Source organism: Aegilops tauschii, chromosome 5, assembly GCF_002575655.3.
Source record: "Aegilops tauschii subsp. strangulata cultivar AL8/78 chromosome 5, Aet v6.0, whole genome shotgun sequence".
NCBI lineage: Eukaryota > Viridiplantae > Streptophyta > Magnoliopsida > Poales > Poaceae > Aegilops > Aegilops tauschii.
Window position 1 is genome coordinate 4,336,512 of NC_053039.3, and position 21,860 is coordinate 4,358,371.

Here is a 21,860-nt window from a genome sequence, read left to right on the forward strand (position 1 = left end):
TTTGGATAAACGTATCATGTATTGAACCTTCTCATCTCATTTGGTGTTTCTAACTTCTAAGCTGTCAGGTTCTTCAACTCAACATCATTGGTCATTTTGATTTCATCTTTGATGAATATGAAGATCATATTTGCAACAAGTTTGTGGACATGCCCGGTATTCAGCAACCTGACAAGTTTGGTGTAGGGCGATTGGTGCACGAATGGTGACTTCTACCCGCTGTGTCGCATTCTACATCGCTCGCCCAAGCTGAAGGAGATCAGTTTTAAGCTTGAAATGGTACCCACTCAGAATCATCTCCAAATATCAATTGACCTGCTGGACAGTAGAACCTTATACTGATATATACTTCCTTAATGTTGACATTCCGCGGGAGGAATGTGGAAGCTGTAAGGAATCTGAGTCTGCAGCAGCCACCCTATCATCATTAAGAGGAGCACCGTCATGGGCCTCAGGCAGCAGCCACCCTTTCATCGAGAGGATCAAAATCTACTGCAAGAAAGAAGATCCAAGGGTCGGCGCGTTGGTGCAGGTATTGCTTCCGATTGCCGGCGATGCGAAAATCAGCATCGAGTGTCGCTGATCTCTGTTAATCAAGACCTTGTTTCGATTTGAGGAGCTGCCACCTTTGTTCAGTGCTATGTTAATTCGTTTGACAAAGTGTTTTGGAGATGTTGATGTTACGAGAAAAGAGCCGCACTCATTGTCAGAAAGCAGTGACCAAATGAGTTCCGAGATCATGTTTTAGACTACCGAAAAAGGCTTTCGCCCCGCTTTATAGATAAAGCAAACCGCCCGAAACAAACATCCAACAGAGTTCACACACACACACTCAGAGTCACAGCCGCACAAACGCACGGTACCAAAGGGGTTAATGCTGAGGGCACAGCTCAACAAGCCCTAAGAACAAAAGGACACACACAGAGACCGCCACGGACGAGTCCAGCCTAATCAGGTTCCGGCGGTGGTGGCGGAAGCGGGGGCGCCATGCGGAAGGCCATCGATCGAAGGTCGGTGAGGAGGGTGTCGATGGTGCTCCGGTCCTGGGGGCGGCTAAGCGGCCGCCAAAGCTGCAAATAGCCACACATTTTGAAGATCGCGTCAGTCGCACGTCGCAGAGGCACTTTCTGAATAACGAGCTTGTTGCGAATATTCCAAAGCGTCCATGCAAGTATCCCAATGCACAGCCATCTAATATGGCGGTAACGCGGGGAGGAGGCATGGATCTCCGCGAGTAGGTCAGGGAAGTTGGAATTGCACCACTGTCCGCCGACCGTTTCACGGAAGCACGACCACAGGAACTGGGCAGTGGAGCAGTTGAAGAAAATGTGGTTCGAATCCTCCACCGTGGCGCACAGGGGACACATCCCGTCCCCAGGGCCATTGCGCTTGCGGACTTCCACCCCAGAGGGAGACGTCCCCGAATCCACTGCCAGAGGAATATCCGGATCTTGAGGGGGAGACGAATGTCCCAGATCAGGCTAAAGGGCTCAGGGGCCAGCGAAGGGGCGATGGCAGCATACAAAGACTTCGTGGAGAAGCTGCCCGAGGGCTCCAGACGCCACGCCATGGAGTCGGTGGCGCCCTCTACCTGCATTGGCAAGAGAGCGATGTCCTGTAGAAGGGCGTCCCACGCGTCAACCTCCTGGGGGCCAAAGGAGCGCCGAAAGGCGAGGCGCCCTAAGTCAATAAGGGCCGCTTCGACGGAAATGCGGGGGTCTGCCGCAATGGCAAATAAGCCCGGGAAGCGGGCGGCCAGAGGGGAATCCCCAAGCCAGCGGTCGAACCAAAACAGGGTCGAGGACCCGGAACCCACCGAGATGGAAGTGCCAATCCGGAGCACGGGGAGGAGCTGGATCACCGCCTGCCAGAACTGGGATCCCCCAGAGCGCTGGCAGAAAGCAAGAGGTTGTCCTCGGAGGTACTTATTCTGAATGATGGTGAGCCAGAGGCCGCCCTCCCCGTTGGCAATACGCCATAGCCATCGGGTCAGGAGAGCAATGTTCATGCGACGGGAGGACAAGATCCCCAGACCTCCCTAGTCCTTGGGTTTGCAAATGTCCGGCCAGCTCACCATATGGTATTTTTGCTTGTCACCCTCGCCAGCCCAGTAAAATCTGGACTGATATTTGGCCACCTCCTGGTGAAGCATCTCATGGAGTCTATAGAAGCTCATGAGGAACCAGAGGAGGCTAGCCAGCGAGGAGTTGATGAGGATTACCCGCGCCGCCTTCAAGAGCCACCGGCCCTTCCAGGGCTCGACTCGGTGTTGCATCCGGGTCACGGAAGGGCGGAGGTCTGCTACGGTGAGGCGAGAGTCACTAATGGGGATCCCCAGATAGGTCGTGGGGAAAGAACCCAGTCGGCAATCAAGCCGGTCCGCAATGCCCTGGGCCTCCACCGATGGGTATCCCAGCACCATCACTTCGCTCTTATCAAAGTTGATGGTTAGACCGGACATCCGTTGGAAGCAGAGGAGGAGGAACTTCAGGTTGGCAATATCGGACTCGGAGCCCTCAACCATTATTATGGTGTCGTCGGCATATTGTAGGAGGGAGCCCCCCCCCCCTTGTAGGACCACGCCGTGAATGTGGCCGGCCGATTTGGCTTTGTCAAGAATGGCCGCGAGGGCATCGGCCACCATGTTAAACAGGAACGACGAGAAAGGGTCGCCCTGGCGGACCCCACAGAGTGTGGGGAAGAAGGGGCCGATCTCACCGTTAATGTTAATAGCGGTCCGACCGCAGGAGACAAGCTACATAACTCTGGTCACCCAACGGTCATCAAAGCCCTTACGGAGTAAAACTTCCCGAAGGAAGGGCCAGTGCACAGTTTCATAGGCTTTATGGAAATCAAGCTTCAGGAATACCGCCCGTTGGTGCTTGGAGCGGACTTCGTGAAGGACCTTGTGGAAGACCAACACCCCATCCAGGATAAATCGGCCCTGAATGAAAGCCGACTGATTGGGGTGGGTGATCGAGTCGGCGAGCCGGGTCACCCTATTGGCGTACCCTTTGGCCAGGATCCGAAAAATCACATTGATCATAGTGATGGGTCGGAATTGGCGGATGTCCGTCGCACCCGGAACTTTGGGGATAAGAGTGACTACCCCATAGTTCAGGCGCCCAAGATCCATGGTCCCTAAGAAAAACTCGTCAAAGAGAGCCATGATCTCAGGTTTGATGGTCTGCCAGAATGCTTTAAAAAAGGAGACTGGCAGTCCATCCGGCCCCGGCGCCGAGGAGGCGTTCATGCCCTTAATCGCCGCGAGGACTTCCTCCTCGGAGAACGGGGCAACTAAGGCGGCATTGTCCGCAACCAACACAAGCTGGGCGCCTGACCAGATGTCAGGTGCCAGAGCGATCCCACCCCGAGGGGTGGGGAGAATAGGGCTTTTTAGAAGCCATCTACATGTGTCCGGATGTCCGAGGGGCGGAGGAGCTGGGAATCACCATCCCACAAACAGTGGATGGAGTTCCGACGTCGCCGCCCATTCGCGATCGCCTGGAAATATGCCGTATTAGCATCGCCCCGCAGCACCCAACGCTGGGTACCGCGGAGCCTCCAGTAAGCTTCTTCATCCGTGTAGATGGTAGCGAGCTGATCCTCGAGATCATATCGCACCATCCACTCATCCGGGGAGATCCCGGAGGTGTCCGCGCGGTAATCCAAGGCCTGGATGGCTGAAAGGAGGACTTTTTTCCGTTCGCGGAGGTCCCTGCCAAGGTTAGCTCCCCACCCTTTCATGAATTGGCGGCCGAGCTTGGCACAGAACTGCCAGGAGTCCACCGCCGACATGGATCGGTGGGGAGAGGAGCGCGCAGAGGTCCACTTGGCCGCGACCGCCTCCTTGAAGCCCGCTTGGTTGAGCCAGAAGAGCTCGAACCTGAAGCGAGGCGGGGTGGGAGGACGTTCATCGGCGGTGGAGAGAAGGAGAGGGACGTGGTCCGACCCAATCCGGGTAATCGCACGAAGCGAGGCTAAGGGGCATCTAAGTTCCCATTCCGGGGAGACTAGGACGCGGTCCAAGACGGACCGCGTCGGGTTGGCTTGGCGGTTAGTCCAGGTAAACCTGGCACCCGTCCGCTCAAGCTCGCGGAGGCCGAGATCCGCGATGCAGTCGTTGAACATCTGCATCCTGGGTACGTGTGATTGTTTATCTGAGCTAGTTCGTCAACGCAGAGTGGTTGAGTGCCAGGGACATGATGGACTCTGGTTGGTGTGACTGTTCTGTAGTTCTTCCAAACTGTTATATACATGGTTGGGCTGTAGCCAGATATTGAATTGCTCTTCTTGTCATCTGTATCCTGAGGTGGTCACAGCAGCTGATGAAAGTGTCGTCGGTTGCAATGCTCTGCAGCATTGCAACCTTTCTTGTGATTGCCGCAGTATTTGTGATATCGGTGTTAGAGATAATCACGATTAGGCATCTGAGTCCGGCACGGACTCGTAGCCCAGGCCGAGTCGGCTGTGTATAGGTAGATAGGTAGTGTTATATATACCTGTACGTGATTCCCCCTGTAAGGATCAGATCAAAGTAATACAAAACATAGGTGCGACACGCACCTATTAGCCATCAACTTGCGGCCTCGTATTGCCTCTTTACGATCCAGCGGCGACTTTGCATGTACGTGTACGTGCTTGTACAGCCGGCCGATAGCTAGCTTGATCTAGCTAGCTTCCAACGTGCGTGCGTCTCCTTGGCGAAACCACACGGCCGTCTAGTGCAACTAGCGGCTGCTGCGTACGTACGTGCACCGGCGGAAAGTACTCGTCCGGAGCGACGTCCGACGCGGGCCTGTGGCCAACAATTGGTATCTAGAGCTTTGGTATTGACGTGATTCTCGGGAAGCAATCGAAGGATCATGTCGACCACGGGCAAGGAGATTGTGACGGCGGCAGCGGGAGCACCGATGCCGATGGTGGGGGGATCACAATTCCCCCGTCTGGATCGAGAGGACTACGCACTATGGGCGATGAACATGGAGGTCGCGATGGAGGGAGCTGAGTTCTGGGAAGCCGTCGACCCGGGCGGCGCCGAGTACGCAAAGGGCGCGGCGAAGTACCGGAAAGATCGTCAGGCGTTAACAGCGATCTACTCCGCCATGCCGAAGGATGTGCTGCAACACCTCGTCGGAAAGAACTCGGCGAAGGAGGCATGGGAGACCATCAAGATCCTGCACCAGGGTCATGACCGTGTCAAGGAAGCACACCTTCAGTCCCTGATGAGAAGCTACGAGTGCCTGAAGATGGATGAAAGTGAGACGGTTGATCAGTTTGCCGCCCGTCTCAAGACCCTCGTCAACGGCATACGCAGCTATGGTTCAACCCTAGAAGAAGTTGCGATCGTACGACGATTTTTGCGCGCCGCGCCTGCACGCTACATCCAGATCGTCACGTCGATCGAACAATGTCTCGACCTAAAGACTCTCACGGTCGAGGATCTCGTCGGAAGGTTCAAGGCCCACGACGAGAGAATTCGTCTCAGCTTCGGCGATTCGAAGGAGAGTGAGCATCTCATGCTTACAATGGCTCAATGGATGGCCTTGATGAAAGAAAAGCAAGGTGGATCCTCGAGCGGCAGTAAAGCAAAGGAGAAGCAACGCCCGGCGAGAAAGGACTTCGCTGGACAGGAAGAAAAGGCTGGAAAACCAAGGAGAAAATTTGACATAAAGAAAGTAAAGTGTCACAATTGTGGAATCCTCGGTCACTTCAAGTCTGATTGCAAGAATCCACCGAAGGAAAGAGCTCTCATGGCCAAGGGAGGCGATGATAGCGACATGATGCTCATGGTCGAAGTATGCGAGCTTATGGACAAGGTGGGTCCAGCTCCAAAGGCGCCGGCTACCGAGGTTGTCACGCTCAACGAAGAGAAGGTTTATCTTCATGACAAGCAGAGGACGAACACGGCGGGACACGTGTGGTACCTCGACACGGGAGCAAGCAACCACATGACTGGCGACAAGGACCAGTTTTCTGAGCTAAATCTCTCGGTGGGAGGCACGGTTCGGTTCGGTGACGGGCGAACCGTTGGCATCACAGGGCGAGGCACTGTCCTGTTTGAGCTGAAGAACGGCGGTCACAAGGTACTCACAGATGTGTACTATATTCCCAAACTAAAGAGCAACATCATAAGTCTCGGCCAGCTTGAGGAGCGTGGTTGCAAGATTGTGCTCGAAGATGGCTATTTATGGGGGTATGACCGTCAAAGGATGTTGATCATGAAAGTGCAGAGGTCGCCGAACAGACTCTACATCCTCAACTTGGATCGTGTGGATCCAGTATGTCTCTTGTCAAGCATGGAAGACTCGGCATGGAAGTGGCACGCGCGCTACGGTCATCTAAATTTTCAAGCTCTTCGGCAACTTGGACAAAAGGAGATGGTACGTGGTCTACCGTGCATCGATCATGTTGAGCAAGTGTGCGACGGTTGCCTTGTTGGGAAACAAAGGCGGGCCTCGTTCCCCAGAGAGGGAAACTTTAGAGCAAGTAAAGCTCTTGAGTTGGTCCATGGAGATTTGTGCGGCCCTATTACTCCGGCTACCCCAGCTGGGAACAAATACTTCTTGCTCATCGTCGACGACTTCAGCAGATACATGTGGATTGTGTTGTTGAAGACGAAAGATCAAGCTTTGCAAGCCTTCAGGAAAGTAAAGATGGCGGCCGAAGTCGAGTCTGAAGCCAAGCTGAAGGCCCTCCGTACCGATCGGGGGGGGTGAGTTCAAGTCTCGTGAATTCACGGAATTTTGCGAAGCACATGGGATCAAGCGGTATCTTACGGCGCCATATTCACCACAGCAAAACGGTGTTGTGGAACGGAGGAATCAAACCGTGGTGGCGATGGCACGAAGCATGATGAAGAGCAAAGGGATGCCGGGCAAGTTTTGGGGTGAGGCGGTCAACACGGCCGTTTATTTGCTGAATCGGGCTCCAACCAAGAGTGTGGTTGGGATGACGCCGTATGAAGCATGGTACGGGCACAAGCCCGCGGTTGATCATCTTCGCACTTTTGGGTGCGTCGCGCATGTGAAGACGGTGGCCGGGCATACTAGCAAGTTGGCGGACCGGAGTACTCCAATGATGTTGGTTGGCTATGAAGCGGGCACGAAGGCATATCGTGCATGCAACCCCTCTAACAATAAGGTGGTTGTAACGCGTGACGTGGTCTTTGAAGAAGCAAGGTCATGGAATTGGAACTCCACCGAGCCGGTATACCCGATCTCTGATGAAATGTTTCACGTTTTTTACAACGATTCTGAGCGTGCAGATAATATTGATCAACCGGACACTTCGGCGGCATGGAGCGATGCTCGAGACGACGACGCGCGGCGAGACGCGTCAGGGAGTTCACCTGTATCTGGTGGCGTCCCAGGAAGAGACGCTGCGAGCGGCGCTACAGGCAGCAGCAGCAGTGGAGAGAGAGCCACGTATCCTGCACCCGGCAGCCCAGCCAGGTGCGCTGGAGGCAGCAGCGGCCCAGCACCAGGCTCTCCACCAGGGAGTTCTTCCCACGAGCCAGAAAGCCCAGCCGCTACCCAATCTCCACAAGGCCACGTGACAAGGAGGTCCAGAAGTGCATGCACGTGAAGCAACTTCAGATTTCGTGGCTGGTTCTTCTGGTGCACGTGCAGATAGCTCAGGAGAGCCCCAATCGCCAGAAAATAGAAGCTTGGCACCTTCAGATGAATTTTCTTCGTCTTCGACAGAACAGGAGAGGAGGGAACATCCGCCTACGCCAGTCCGTCTTCGACCAGTGTTAGATTTATATCCGAAGAAAGCGCTTCAGAAGGTAAATCCGGTGAAAATTAAAAGAAAAGGACGACAATGTTTGCTAAGTGTCGAGGAACCGATGAAATTTGAAGATGCAAACAAAGAGGAGTACTGGCGTCGTGCTATGGATGAAGAGTTGGGATCGATACGAGACAACAAAGTATGGGAGCTCGCGGATCTTCCCAACGGCCATAAAGCCATAGGGCTCAAGTGGGTGTACAAAGTCAAGAAGGATGCCGAAGGGAACTTGCTGAGGCATAAAGCTCGGCTCGTAGCTAAAGGATTCGTGCAAGAGCAAGGTGTGGACTTTGAGGAAGTGTTCGCTCCAGTCACAAGGATGGAATCGGTGAGGCTAGTTATAGCTCTCGCGGCTCAAGAATCTTGGAAGCTACATCACATGGATGTAAAATCTGCATTTTTGAACGGGGAGTTGAAAGAAGAAGTTTACGTGAAGCAACCACCGGGGTACATCAAGGAAGGAGAGGAACACAAGGTGTTGAAGCTACACAAGGCATTGTACGGGCTACATCAAGCTCCTCGGGCGTGGAACATCAAGCTTGACCGTACATTGATTTCTCTTGGTTTTGAGAAAAGTCCACTCGAACATGCTATGTACAAGCGAGGTAAAGGCAAGGATCGTCTCTTAGTGGGCATCTATGTTGATGATCTCTTGATAACTGGAGCAGACGAAGAGGAGATTGCTCGATTCAAGCTACAGATGAAGGAGCTATTCAAGATGAGTGATCTAGGGCTCTTGACTTACTACCTCGGGATCGAGGTACATCAAAAGCCGGAGGGGATCACACTATGCCAGGAGGCATATGCAAAGAAGATACTTGAAAGCTGTAGCATGGAGGATTGCAACCCAAGTTTTGTTCCAATGGAGCCTCGACTGAAACTTAGCAAAAGGAGTGAAGCCTCTGCGGTTGATGCAACGGAGTATAGAAGTGTGGTCGGAAGCCTAAGGTATCTTGTGAATACACGACCGGACTTGGCCTATTCCGTTGGCATAGTGAGTCGCTTCATGGAAGCGCCCACGACTGAACATTGGGCAGCTGTCAAACATATACTCAGGTACATCAAAGGGACAACAAACTTCGGTTGTGTCTATTTGAGAGAGAAGAAGGAGATGGTGGAGCTACTTGGCTATAGTGATAGCGACCTGGCAGGAGATGTGGACGACCGTAAAAGTACCTCGGGAGTGGCATATTTCTTGGGCGGGAGCATAGTGACTTGGCTATCACAAAAGCAAAAGGTGGTCGCATTATCATCCTGCGAAGCGGAGTATATTGCAGCTGCGACCGCGGCGGGTCAAGGGGTGTGGCTAGGAAGGCTACTCGGTGACCTCACAGATAAGGAAGCAGAGAGTGTGGTGCTCAATGTTGATAACAAGTCTGCGATTGCCCTATGTAAGAATCCAGTGCATCATGATAGGACAAAGCACATCGACATACGGTATCACTACATACGGGAGTGCGTGGAAGAAAGCAAGATTGAAGTCAACTATGTTTGCACCGACGACCAGCTTGCAGATATCCTGACCAAGTCTTTGGGGCGGCAGAAGTTTACGGAGATGCGGGGAAGGATCGGTGTCAAAGCTGTGAAGTGAGGACATCGTGCTTAGGGGGTGATTGTTAGAGATAATCACGATTAGGCATCTGAGTCCGGCACGGACTCGTAGCCCAGGCCGAGTCGGCTGTGTATAGGTAGATAGGTAGTGTTATATATACCTGTACGTGATTCCCCCTGTAAGGATCAGATCAAAGTAATACAAAACATAGGTGCGACACGCACCTATTAGCCATCAACTTGCGGCCTCATATTGCCTCTTTACGATCCAGCGGCGACTTTGCATGTACGTGTACGTGCTTGTACAGCCGGCCGATAGCTAGCTTGATCTAGCTAGCTTCCAACGTGCGTGCGTCTCCTTGGCGAAACCACACGGCCGTCTAGTGCAACTAGCGGCTGCTGCGTACGTACGTGCACCGGCGGAAAGTACTCGTCCGGAGCGACGTCCGACGCGGGCCTGTGGCCAACAATCGGCACAACTCTTGATCATGGAAACATCTGGAAACCAAGGAACACAAAGACCATGGAAACATCTGGAAACCAAGGAACACAAAGATCTTGATCTTGATCTTTGATTATTGTAGACGCATGAAACATCTGGAAACCAGTAGGTCAGTGCGATTCTTTCTAGCAATGGAGGTCGGAGGCCGAAACCCTACTATAGTATTTTGCAAATCAAAAGAATGGTTTTCGATTTCGCTGTGATTCAATGATATTTGCTGCCCTATGATCTTCCAAGCCTGCAAATGTATGTTTTTCTCGTTTTCTTTTTTCTTTCTTTTTGGGTTTTCATTCGGTTTTCCCTGATTAGCCGAGAATGTTAGGTTTTCGGGTCCGGTTTTCCTTATAAACTGGACCAACTCTCTTCTTCTCAATGAAATGCAGGAACCCCCTGCCCCTTTCGAGGTGTTCTCGAAAAAAAATGTTACTACTACATAATTAGTGACATGTAATTGTGTTAATTACATGTACAATTTAATAGGTACATAGATTGGATTGCTTCCAAAATGTATACGAAGAAATTCTGGGAAATAAATTGGTGCGTGCGCAGGCAATAGGTATATGCCGAATCAGGCAAACTTCTAGTGTTCCATGCATCACAATGTTCACAACTTGAGTGCAGAATTAGTGATGATGTGTACCATAGTCAGAGGGAAGCATGAACAGAAGATACTGGACAACCACAAGTGATCTCAGCCAACTACAAGTGTACGTAACATATATTTGTTTACAATAGAGAATTTTTAACTTCAATCTGAACAAACATCATCCGCCGCCTTACCACTAGAAGCATATGAAAGAGGGTTGTTTATTACATTTCAACAAGAAAGCAGCACAAATAATGAAGGGACACAAGCAAGGAGCTAGGTGGAAGAAGCTGACAACAAAGGCCACACTACTGGAACTGGATGGGTAGATTCAAGAACTGATGAATGTTTGTATGGTGCTAGACTGCTCTTTACTGTCTTACATGGACTGGTGAATCATGTCATACTGCCGCTTTTTTATATATCAACAGATTCAGCACGGAGATTTGTTCAGAGGATAGGCTGTTGCTTGTGGGAATGGCCAGAGCCATCCCTTGCCATCCTAGCCACCTTCGGGTAGTTTGAGCTGTTAACCTTCCACCAGTTCAGAATGTTTGTTAAAAATGTCTGTTGGAGGGACGAGAGGATCTTGCAGGTAACGATCAAGTTCTGTGCCAGCTACCCGTGGCCCTGCCACGCCATCCTCTAAACGGCACTGCTCATACCATGCTTGATCTAATGTAGTGATACGACTTGGATCTCCATCAGTGGTTTCATCATCTTCATCGTAATCATCAAATGTCTCCCTGAGGAATTCTTTTACCTTGGAGATATTGTTTTCTGCCACTGCGGCAGTGCCCAACACCTTAGGGAACTTGAATTCTATGTATCCGAGTTTGTATCTGGGGTCTAGCACAAGAGGCAAGGACCATACACGGTATGAATCTTCTATGCTCCTGTCTAGTTCGTCTTTTGCAAGTTGAAGAACATGCTTAACATCCTTCTCAAAACAACTGTACTCGTAAGTTGGTGTTGTATCTCCACTGGCTCTTGTCAGTTCAGACTGCAAAAGGTCTCTGATCTTAAACAATTCCACAAGGCCAAGATGTGAAGTTGGAAAACTGGGATCAGATACTGTTGTAATGGCACGGTGTATTTCTCCCCAAAGCTTGGTCAATAATTTTTCGAATTCTGAAACTTGATCATCTCTATTGTGATGAAGAAATTGCACACAACAATAGCATAAATACCACTGGTTTTGGTATGGGCCTAACCTGTCGTAATCGTGATCAATTGATAAGCACTCAGCGATTTGGGTTTTCTGAAACAGCCGACCACCCATTTGGTAGTTATCTGAGAAAAATTAAAAAACCGGTAGTTTTTGGAACCCTAACCTGTAAAGTAATAGTTTTATACTATTTACTCTATATTATGGGACGGAGGGAGTACCCTGTTGCTTTAAGTGTGTCAGTTTCTTAAATATACTTAAAAAGTGGAGTTGTGCCTTTTAGGTGTTTGACCGAGAGAACTTGTGCCGCTGTTACTTAAAAAGTGCAGTTATCTTACGGCATAACTACACGCATGCAATTTACTACTTGTCACGGGAAAAACCATGGAATATATGGGTGTAGTGTAGTTTGTTATTCAATCGCCGCACTGAAACTTCTCTCTCCCATGCCAGTCTCACGATCACCAAATCCAGCAGCCATATCCTTCGTCAATCGCAGCCAGCGCCTGAATTATCTCTTTCCTTCTTGTACTCTACTGTAATGACTAATTCACCTCTCCCCCGCCACATCTTTTGCCATCTTGTACGATCCCACTGGTATTGCTTGTGTTGCTTGTTGTTAGTTGACTTTGACTAAGATTTGAAACCTTTTGGAGTTTAATGGATATTCAATTAAGAGGGAATCAAAGGACTTTCCCGAATATTCATTTTTGGATCTAATTTGGATTCTATTATTTAACACAAATCTAACTCAAAAAAATGATACAAGGCAATATGACACCTTCAATATAAAAAAGTTGGAACTGTTTTAAATGTTATTTGATCTTTTGCTTGGGAGTTTAAAAACATTTTGGGAATTATTTATATATCTAATATTATTTTTATGGAATGTATTTTAAAGCCGAAAATAGGGGTCTGTAAAAATTTATTTTATGTATTTTATTTAGTATTTGTGCTAGAAATAATTTACTCTGGTCTATATTAGTAATACTATTTGTTTTGGTTTTCTGATATTTTAAGGATTTTATTTGGTATTTTATATAGCATAATATAATTCCTGTCGAAACAGAATTATTTAAAGTCAGATGTTACTGTGCATTTCTGGCTGCACAGTACCCATGCCCAGCGGAAGCCCAACTAGCTTATCAAGAGCCCACGTGCGCAAGACAGCTGAGCGCAACAGCAATACAAGAACCTGCGGCCCCGGGGATTTTGGGGGCCCGCGGTGAAACTAGAACCTGGGGCCCCTTATAATATAATATAAACCTATCTTGGGATATTTACAGGCCTCACATCGGTTTACGTGAATATGTAGCTATCTTAAAGATGCATATGCTTCTTATAGTATGACAAAAAACAATCAAATAAGGCAGCAATGCATACCTCAGCCATCATCAACCCATCTTGTGCGTCCCTATACATATTTTTCTTGATAAGTTTTTTTTTTTTTTTGCTTTTTGATGAAACATTAGAACCATCTTGTAACGAGGACATTGTGTCAAATTTCATTTACTATATGAGAAAATCATTGAATAGAAATTCGATAAATTAACTATATTACTTGTTATCATATGCAGATGCGAAAACATCATGTCCACTTCGACCCTCAAGATCTAAGATGAATTTTTCTGTGGAGAAGAATCATATGAATGTCTCTGAGATAGTGCTTTCACATCATCACTCCAAACTATTTTTTTTATTATCTAGTTGAACAAACCAGTTCATAAAGAAAAAAAAAACAGTTCATAAATAATTCAGCACAACTTAACGGTTAATCCCAATTCAGTAGACATCACCCCATGCTCCTAATTTTTGTAATCAAACAACAACGCCATGGCTCCTAATTTTTGGATGCAAAGTGAAGATCATGTTCATAGTGTCTACTGATTTTCGCTGGGAGCAAGGAAGAGTATAAATCTCAAAATCAATACAGCTCTAGAGGATTCGATCAAACAGAAGCAAAATGATCCTTACCAGAACCTGAAGACACCATGGTTCCCAAAGCCTTCCGGCATGCTCCTCCTCTTTCGCTGCCCTTGGGCACTGGCGGTGATGACCTTGTGGTGATTGGGGAGACGTGGGTGTTCTACGCTAGCAGATCCTATTTGCCGCCCGCGCGCGGCAAACAAGAGTAGCTACGCCCATAGCGCCCGCCGGTGGGCTGACCCAGTTCGCGTCAGCGCGTGCTGCCCGTAGGCTGTATCGTTTTTTCGTTCGTTTCTTCTGTTGTTTTTTTGTTTTGTTCTATCTTTGCGGTTTTTTTCTTTCTGGTTCTTTCTTGTTTTTTCGTTCACTTTCTTTTCCTTTTTCTTCCATTAACACATGTAGAAAAATGTTTCATCATGTATTTTTTATCAGTACATTAATATGATGGACAATCTGTGTTTCTTTTGTCTATTTTTACTTTTCTTTCTTTTTTGTGTATTGTGCAAGAGTTCAGCGTGTATGTCGAAATTTTCAACTTATATTTAAGAATATTTTCACTGTAAATTAAGAAAATGTTTATTGTGTACTTAAAAAAAGTTCTGTGTATATCACAAAATGGTTCAACATGTATATTACAATTGTTCATCGTATATCACAAAAATGTTCAATTTGTATTTGTAAATTGTTCAACGTATATCATGGAAATGTTCAATGTGTATTCCAGAAATGTTCATGGTATGTTACAAAAATGCTCAATGCATACTAAAAAAAGTTCAATGGTCGAATTTTTCTGTTTTTTGGATCTGTCACTGCATTTAGTTGTTAAATACTCATGCAGCCTATTATAGTCACTATCACTCAGAACCTCAAGTGGTAAGGGACACTTACTATCTATCGTGTGGTTGCGAGAACATAGAATTTTTTGGGATTTTTGGTCTGTGTCGCTAGGGAATGGGCCAGCCCATTCAGACCGCTCCCTGCGCGAAAGCTCCTCTTTCTGACGCCTGCAAGCGTCAGCTAGGGGGCTCTCTTGCTCTCTTCTATGCTGGAAGGGCTTTGGGAACGATCGTCAGGCCTCGTGTGCAGGGCCAGGCCCAGCATCTCCCGCTGCTCTCGTGGTGTTGTCTGGGTATTTCTATTTGACGCATTCTGCGTCAAAACGTCGCGGCGCCGCAAACGCGCGATCGAAGCGATCAACAAGAATGGGCCGGCCCGTTTAGAAGTGAGGCGTGCGTTCCACCTATCCTGATTTTGGGAACCTTCTGGTAGGTGCCAGCCGATTTTCCCCGGTTTACGTTTTTTTTCGAATTTGGAAAAATGTTCCATTTTCTTAAAAAAGTTGTTCATGATTTTTAAAATATGTCCTGGTTTGTCGAAATTATTATAGTTTAAAAAAATGTTCAAAAATTTAGAAAGTTTTTGCGTTTCCCTTTTTTGAAAGAAAAAAATACTTTTGAAAATTCCTAAAGTAATTCGGATCTGCGCAGGGTGTATGGTTCTTTATGTCTGATGCTCCTTTCTGATCAAATACGACTACTAGCTCAACCGGTAGGAACTCGTCCTGCGGTTGTGCGAAACCACAACAACTTGACGCAGATCACATCACATAGGAGGTCTCTTGTCTCGCCGGCTATCACAAACCTGCTGCGTCCCTACCTCCGGGTGGGGTATGGCCTATCCAAAGCCTGCGTAGGAGCGGCCCCCTCGATTTTTAGGAGCGTCATTAGCAAGCTTGAGTTCCTCATTCTCTGCAACGACACACTCATTTTCCTTAAGCACACGCTCGTTATGTTGATTCTGACGCAATGCACCAAAACTGCATGCGCTCACGACTCTGCTTCTTCTTCTTGCAGCATCTATAACATCATCCTTCCAAACAGCTCCATCTGCTATTGACAAAGGGCCATGAGGAATGTCGGTGGATGTCTATGTAATATCACTCCATTTAACTCTTGAGGCTGCCAATCATCTAGCTGATCATGATTCATCTCATACCTATTGCAAGATAGTCATCCTAGAGAAACATTGTATTATTTAGATGTTAAAAAAATCATTTGATGAGACAAAGACAAGTAACAACTCACAATGCATTTATGATCTTCATGTACAATTGGTGCTTTCGGCTTTTCATGTTCATCCAAATTCTTGAACCCAAATTTCATTGCAGCATGTTTATCCGACACACTAGCATTTTCAGGGCCACATTTTGCTGCCTACAATTCATTAGCAGGTAACATAAGACATCCTTTTTAGTTGCAACCAGATCACAAAGACATGTAAAAATTGAAGATAGAAAGGAATCATAGAACACACCAGATGTTGTTGAGCCATAATAAATGGCCTTGAACCTCCACGGTTTTGAGCAATTTGTTTAGTCTTGGTCCGATAAAGTTTGCCTTTCTTAGTTTTTACCTCAAACACTTTAGTAAACGGTTATATCGGCTTTCGATAGAGGAGGATGGGGGTGTGGATTCAATTATTGCATAACAAATATCTGTGGGTTGTGTGCATCCTAACTATGCAGAGGTCGGGTGTGTGCTAGGGTCGCCAACCCTACCCGATGGCTAGATCTGGATGCTAGGGTTGCCAATGCCTCAAACGAGGAGGAATCAGTGAGAGAGAGAGAGAGAGGCACAAGGGTTATCTCGTCACTCTTCAAGTGCGCAACCATAAAAAGCTAACTGTTCGATCGGGAAGGCCCCACAAACAGTTAATTCTATAGGTTTTTTAGGGGGGGGGGGGAGTTTTATTTATCAAAAATCACATTGTGTGTCATATAATTTTGGTTATGGGATTTGCCAAACCAAACGTGGCGTCCTGGACCTAGCGATAATGCAAACTTGGCTAGATTGTGCTTCATGATTAACAGCACGACCTTCAAAAATAAATTACAGTGAAATAAAGATGCTCTAGAAGTAAATTTGCTAATGATAGTCCTATAGTTACCCTTGCCGTTATTGGTAATGTCACCAATGGCTTGTTTTGAATCGGAAGAGATGATGAACTGGTGTATGTTAAGATCTTACGTGAGGGCTAACGCCTCCCAGCAGGCAATTGCCTCCACTGTTGCCGAATCATCTACCCCGCTTATAACAAGTGCCAAGCTCCCTAAGAAAGAGTCGTCCCTGTGTCTGAAAATTACTGCTGTTGCTCCGCCTCTTCCGGCCCGAATGCCGGCATCAACATGGATCTTCGAGTAGCCCGGTGAGGGTGCCTTAGGTTGCTCCGCCCCATACGTCAACAAAGATTTCATCTTGGGCCTGGTGGGCGACGAAGATGGTCTCTTCTGCCCGGGCGGATGCAAAATGTTTCTCTTCATTGTGGGTGGCTATGACCAGGTCATAGAAATGTAAATGTAATTTCTGAAAAGAAGAATATAGTTTTGAGATTTTTTTCTAAAAAAATCACAACCGTGTCGGACCTGGCACTCATTTTCATCACACTGGGCCTGTTTTCCTTTAATGGGCCTCAACAGCTGCTCAAAAGAAGTGAGCAGAAAACAACCAAATGCGGCTCAGTCACGCACGGTGGCCTGGCCCGTCAGACAGGCAGGGAGTAGGTGAGTGTGAGGGCGAGAGAGACTGAGGCGCCGCCGTCTCCTCGGACGCCGGCGCCGCCTCGCCGACGCGTCGCTCGGGTCCTCGGACGCCGGCGCCGCCGAGCCACTTCGCACATACTAGTAGGTCAGTTTAGTTTCTTCTCGGTCCTAGTAATGGGAATCGGAGGTGAAACCCTAACTAGTTAAAAAGGTAGCAGATCTAACTAGTTAGAAACGGACGTCCCAAGGCCACAATTGGTTGCATTCTGTGATTCCCAGCATAGTTAGTTGCTTGTCAACCTGAGCAGAGCAGTGCTCATCTTGTTCAATGTTGGGACTCACTTATAATTCTTTTTTTTATATTACTTAACTGCAGCGTCTATATATAATAATGTGATTTATGCACTGCGGTCTGTGATTTGATTTCTACAAAGAAAAGGTATGGCTGTTGCGGAGATATGTTCAAATTCGCCGAAGAGGAAAAGTTGTTTCCTTGGAACAGAAAATAGAGACCCTTAAATCATATCATCTGGTAGGTAGATAGACACAAATCTTAATAATCTGATGAGCTCACCATCTCACCCCTTTTGGCAATCTCTTCGCGTTAGAGACCAGACTCGCCCCTCAGATCTAGTTTTACTAATTAAGGTCCTTGAAGAAGAGATACTGTGATGCACTCCGGTGAACCAGTGCTAGGATCATACTCAGATTCTGAATTCAAGGGTCAACTGCCTTGGAGAACTTAGCTCCTTGAGTAGTCCTCACCCTGTTCGGTGTTGGGAACTTACAACCTTTTTTTTCTGACTTAACTTAACTGCCCTATCCGTCGGGAACTGATAATTTCTGCTCACCGGTCATTATTATTGTACTGATAACTGGAAAGGATACTGTCCTGAAATTGAAACCTCAGACTAAAGCTCATCGATCTGGGGATCATGATGTTTTTTCACTTTTTGTATTTTTATGTGCCAACTAGTGAAGTGGCCTGATTCCGTTGTTAAGAGTTGTTAGAACTTTATATTTGGTTGCAGTGCCAGCTGATTACCATTGTCTGCGTGTGGCGCCATTTTTTGCTTTTGCTGCTAATCAAAATCAAGGATGCCACTCCTGGGTATTTTCTAACTGCTGCGAGATAAACTGAAACACTCAAGAGGAAACCAGCAAATATTGTAATGAAACTTATTAGAGGAACCCGACAAAAACTGTAGTAACTGAATCATTTGGAATAGGAATACTGTAATAACTTATTAGAGAAACCCGACAAGTTTGCTGATATGTGGATAATGATCTCATTTTTTTGTTTGGATAAATCATACCATGAATGGAGCCCTGTCATCTTGCTCTTTGTTTCTAACTTCTAACATGTCTTTGTGGCATGTATATCTGTGATTTTGATACTGATTCATTCCCCTGCTGGATACATGCAGCCGGCTGTTTGATGAAATGTCGACCTGCAGTTCCAAGAGGGCGCGAGGCGCCAGCGATGGTGTCGACAGGCTCAGCAGCCTTCCCAACGAGCTGCTCCACCGCGTGATGTCCTTCCTGCCGATGCCGGAGGTCGTGCGCACAAGTCTGCTCTCGCCGAGGTGGCGCTATCTCTGGGTCTCTACTCCATACATCCGCATTGACCACCAGGACTTCATGGATGACAGCAAGTTCAAGAATTTTGGGAACCGCCTGCTGATCTTACGTGACGGCGCTACTTCCTTGGATGAAGCCCGGATCTCTGCCCACAATGTTGTTCGTGGTACATCGTGGTGTGAGTGGATTCGTCATGCCATCATGCACAAAGTTCGTCTACTTCATGTTTCTGCATATGCCCCATTGGATAGCACAGCCATGTTTCCTTCACAGCACCTCAAAATAGTCAGGCTCCAATTTAATTTGTTGGAACATGGGTTCTTTAGGCAGCTGAACTGTGTCTGCTCAGTGCTTGAACATTTAGAGCTGGAGGGTTGCGGTTTGTCTGAAGTAAACGAGATCTCATCGAGGTCACTCAAGGTTCTATATATCATTCGCTGCCTTATCGTCAAGGGCCTCGTAATTTGTGCTAGCAACCTTACCCATCTCTCTATCGTTGACCCAAGATGTCGTTCTGGTGCTATAGTAACTAGGGATCTGCCTTCTCTAGTAACAGCTTTGGTTAGTCTGAGATCTGACAATTTTCATTATAAGGAAAACACAATACTGGGTCATGGTCTACTTGATGGCCTCTCACATGCCACAACCTTGCAGTTGCATGCACCATTACCTGAGGTACGAACTAGTTCTTTTCTTTTCATGTGCATACAAGTTTCAATGAATGTACTTGCTTGCTTAGTTAGATTTTGTTATATACTGCCTCCTCTTCACTTTTTCCAGCTTGTTTTCTTTTCCCTCCTATGTGCTGGTACTATTTTAGCAAGCTAGTTAACTTGAGAATATTGAATAATGAAACTTCTCAACTCGATGTCATCATTTTAATTTCATCAAAGCTCACACTCGAGAGAGGCCTGCGGACATGCCCGGTGTTCAGCAGCCTGACAAGTCTGGTATTGGGTGATTGGTGCATGGCTGCTGACTTCTACCCGCTGCGTCGCATTCTACATCGCTCGCCCAAGCCGAAGGAGCTAAGTTTTAAGCTCGAAATGGTACCCACTCAGAACCATCTCTAAATACCAGTTGACCTGCTGGAACAGCAGAACCTCTTGGGTCCTTACTGATATACTACCTTAATGTTGACACCCTGCAGGAGGAATGTAGAAAATGTAAGGAATTGGAATCTTCCAAAACATAAACTAGTTTAGTGTTCAGGAGACATGATGGATTATGGTTGCTGGGTATTCTAGTTCTTCCAAAACGTTATATATCTAGTTGTGTTCTAGCCAACTATTGCATTGTTTTTTCCTTATCTGTATGTATGATGAGATCAGAGGAGCCGATAAAAGTGTCGTTAGTGAAACTACCTTAATGTTGACACTATGGCAGGAATGTACCGCCATCTTCAAGGGCAGTGTCGGACTCAGGCAGCTATCCTTGCATTGACAGGATCAAAATCTACTGCCAGGAAGAAAGATCCAACGGTCAGTGCGTGGCATTGCTACCGGTTGTCGGTCTCTGATCTCTGTTAATCAAGAGCTTGTTTTATTTTTAAGACCTGGCATCTTTGATGGGTGCTAAGTTAAAGAGCTGCTGGTGACAGAAAGTGGTTGCCAAATGAGTGGGCATCATGTCTTCTGGTTCCAGAACCACCACCAGGTTTTAGATGATGTGTGTGTACTTGTTGCGATTGGAATTCGCTATATATGTGTCAATGTGTGCGATGTGAGACCACCTCCCCTGCGTCTGAGCCAACAATAAGGAAAAGGTTCAGACTGAAAACTGCTTGCATCCAAATTCTGTTTGTGCTTGATGGTACTTATAGATGGTAGAATCAGTTGCAGCCTGTCAGATTTGATGGCTTTACAAATTCTGTGATTACCATTGTTCCAAAAGAGGAATTTACTGGACTTGGAAACTTTGAAGTGGCCTCCATCCTAGAGGTGTCGACCATACATGTAAGTTGACATGATGCCGCCTTTTGAGATAAAAAAAAAATACACTGATGGTCACTAAAGTTGAGGTCAAAGCACACTACAGTCACTGGACTTCGGAATACGCTCAATACGATAATTGAATACGAGTTGCGGTGATTATACGGTCACTGGCTCACCGTATTCTATACGCATGGCCCTTCGTTGACTGGTCAAATAGCCCCATGCTCTCTCTGTTCGGAGGGACCAAAGTACATACAGTGTTCTCATCTAACAACGTATAGCTCTCCTGAGCATCTAATTAATTAAACCATACATTGAAACTATGTAAAACATTTCAATGCGAAAACAAATGCGATCATAATCGCAATCAAGGTAACAATTGATCCAACGACATAATGATACCAAGCCTCGGTATGAATGGCATATTTTCTAATCTTTCTAATCTTCAAGCGCATTGCATCCATCTTGATCTTGTGATCATCGACGACATCCGCAACATGCAACTCCAATATCATCTTCTCCTCCTCAATTTTTTATTTTTTCCTTCAAGAAATTGTTTTCTTCTTCAACTAAATTTAACCTCTCGACAATAGGGTCGGTTGGAATTTCCGGTTCACATACCTCCTAGATAAATAAAATCTATGTCACGTTGGTCGGCATAATTTTCATAAACAATAAATGAACCAATAGTTATAAAGATAATATATACCACATCCGAATCATAGACAGGACGAGGGCCGACGGGGGAGGATACCAAAACCATCGCACTATATAATAACAAGCAATACAATAGTAAGAAAATTAGACAAGTATCTATCTAAAGTAAGAATTTTTTTCTTTCAGAAAGAAGATAAGAACAAGAGGCTCACCACGGTGGTGCCGGCGACGAGATCGGCGCTGGCGATCGACGGCGGTGAAGACGGGAATGGGACGTGACGGGCCGCTAAACCTAGACAAATCTCGAGGAAAATGAAGCTTTGAGGTCGAGCTTCGAGAGGAGAAGGCTTAACTACTGTGGCTCGGGCATTTCATCGAACACCTCATGTGCATACTCGCGGGCGAGGGGTATATATAGGCACCTCATTGGTCCCGGTTCGTGGCATGAACCGGGACTAAAGGGCAGCCTGTGGTCCCGGTTCAAGCCACCAACTGGGACCAATGGTGGTGGGCCAGGAGCGAGGCCCATTGGTCCTGGTTCGTCCCACCAACCGGGACCAAAGGGGCCAGACGAACCGGGACCAATGCCCCCATGAGGCCCGGCAGGCCCCTGGCCTCACGAACCGGGA

At 47.3% G+C, this 21,860-nt stretch overlaps 1 protein-coding gene across 2 annotated transcripts; it reads left to right on the forward strand.

Annotated features, from left to right (window-relative positions):
* Nucleotides 1–17,032: 17,032 nt before the first annotated feature.
* Nucleotides 17,033–20,366, forward strand: LOC109751862 (putative FBD-associated F-box protein At5g56440). Of its 2 annotated transcripts, XM_020310745.4 has the most exons (5): nucleotides 17,043–17,204; nucleotides 18,487–19,315; nucleotides 19,534–19,689; nucleotides 19,791–19,806; nucleotides 20,027–20,366. In XM_020310745.4, coding segments are annotated over exons 2-5 (987 nt in total). In that variant the 5' UTR covers nucleotides 17,043–17,204; nucleotides 18,487–18,502; the 3' UTR covers nucleotides 20,029–20,366. The 2 variants fall into 2 exon arrangements, with proteins under 2 accessions (XP_020166333.1, XP_020166334.1); XM_020310744.4 differs by lacking the exon at nucleotides 20,027–20,366 and having other exon boundaries at nucleotides 17,033–17,204; nucleotides 19,791–20,000.
* The last annotated feature ends 1,494 nt before the right edge of the window (nucleotides 20,367–21,860 follow it).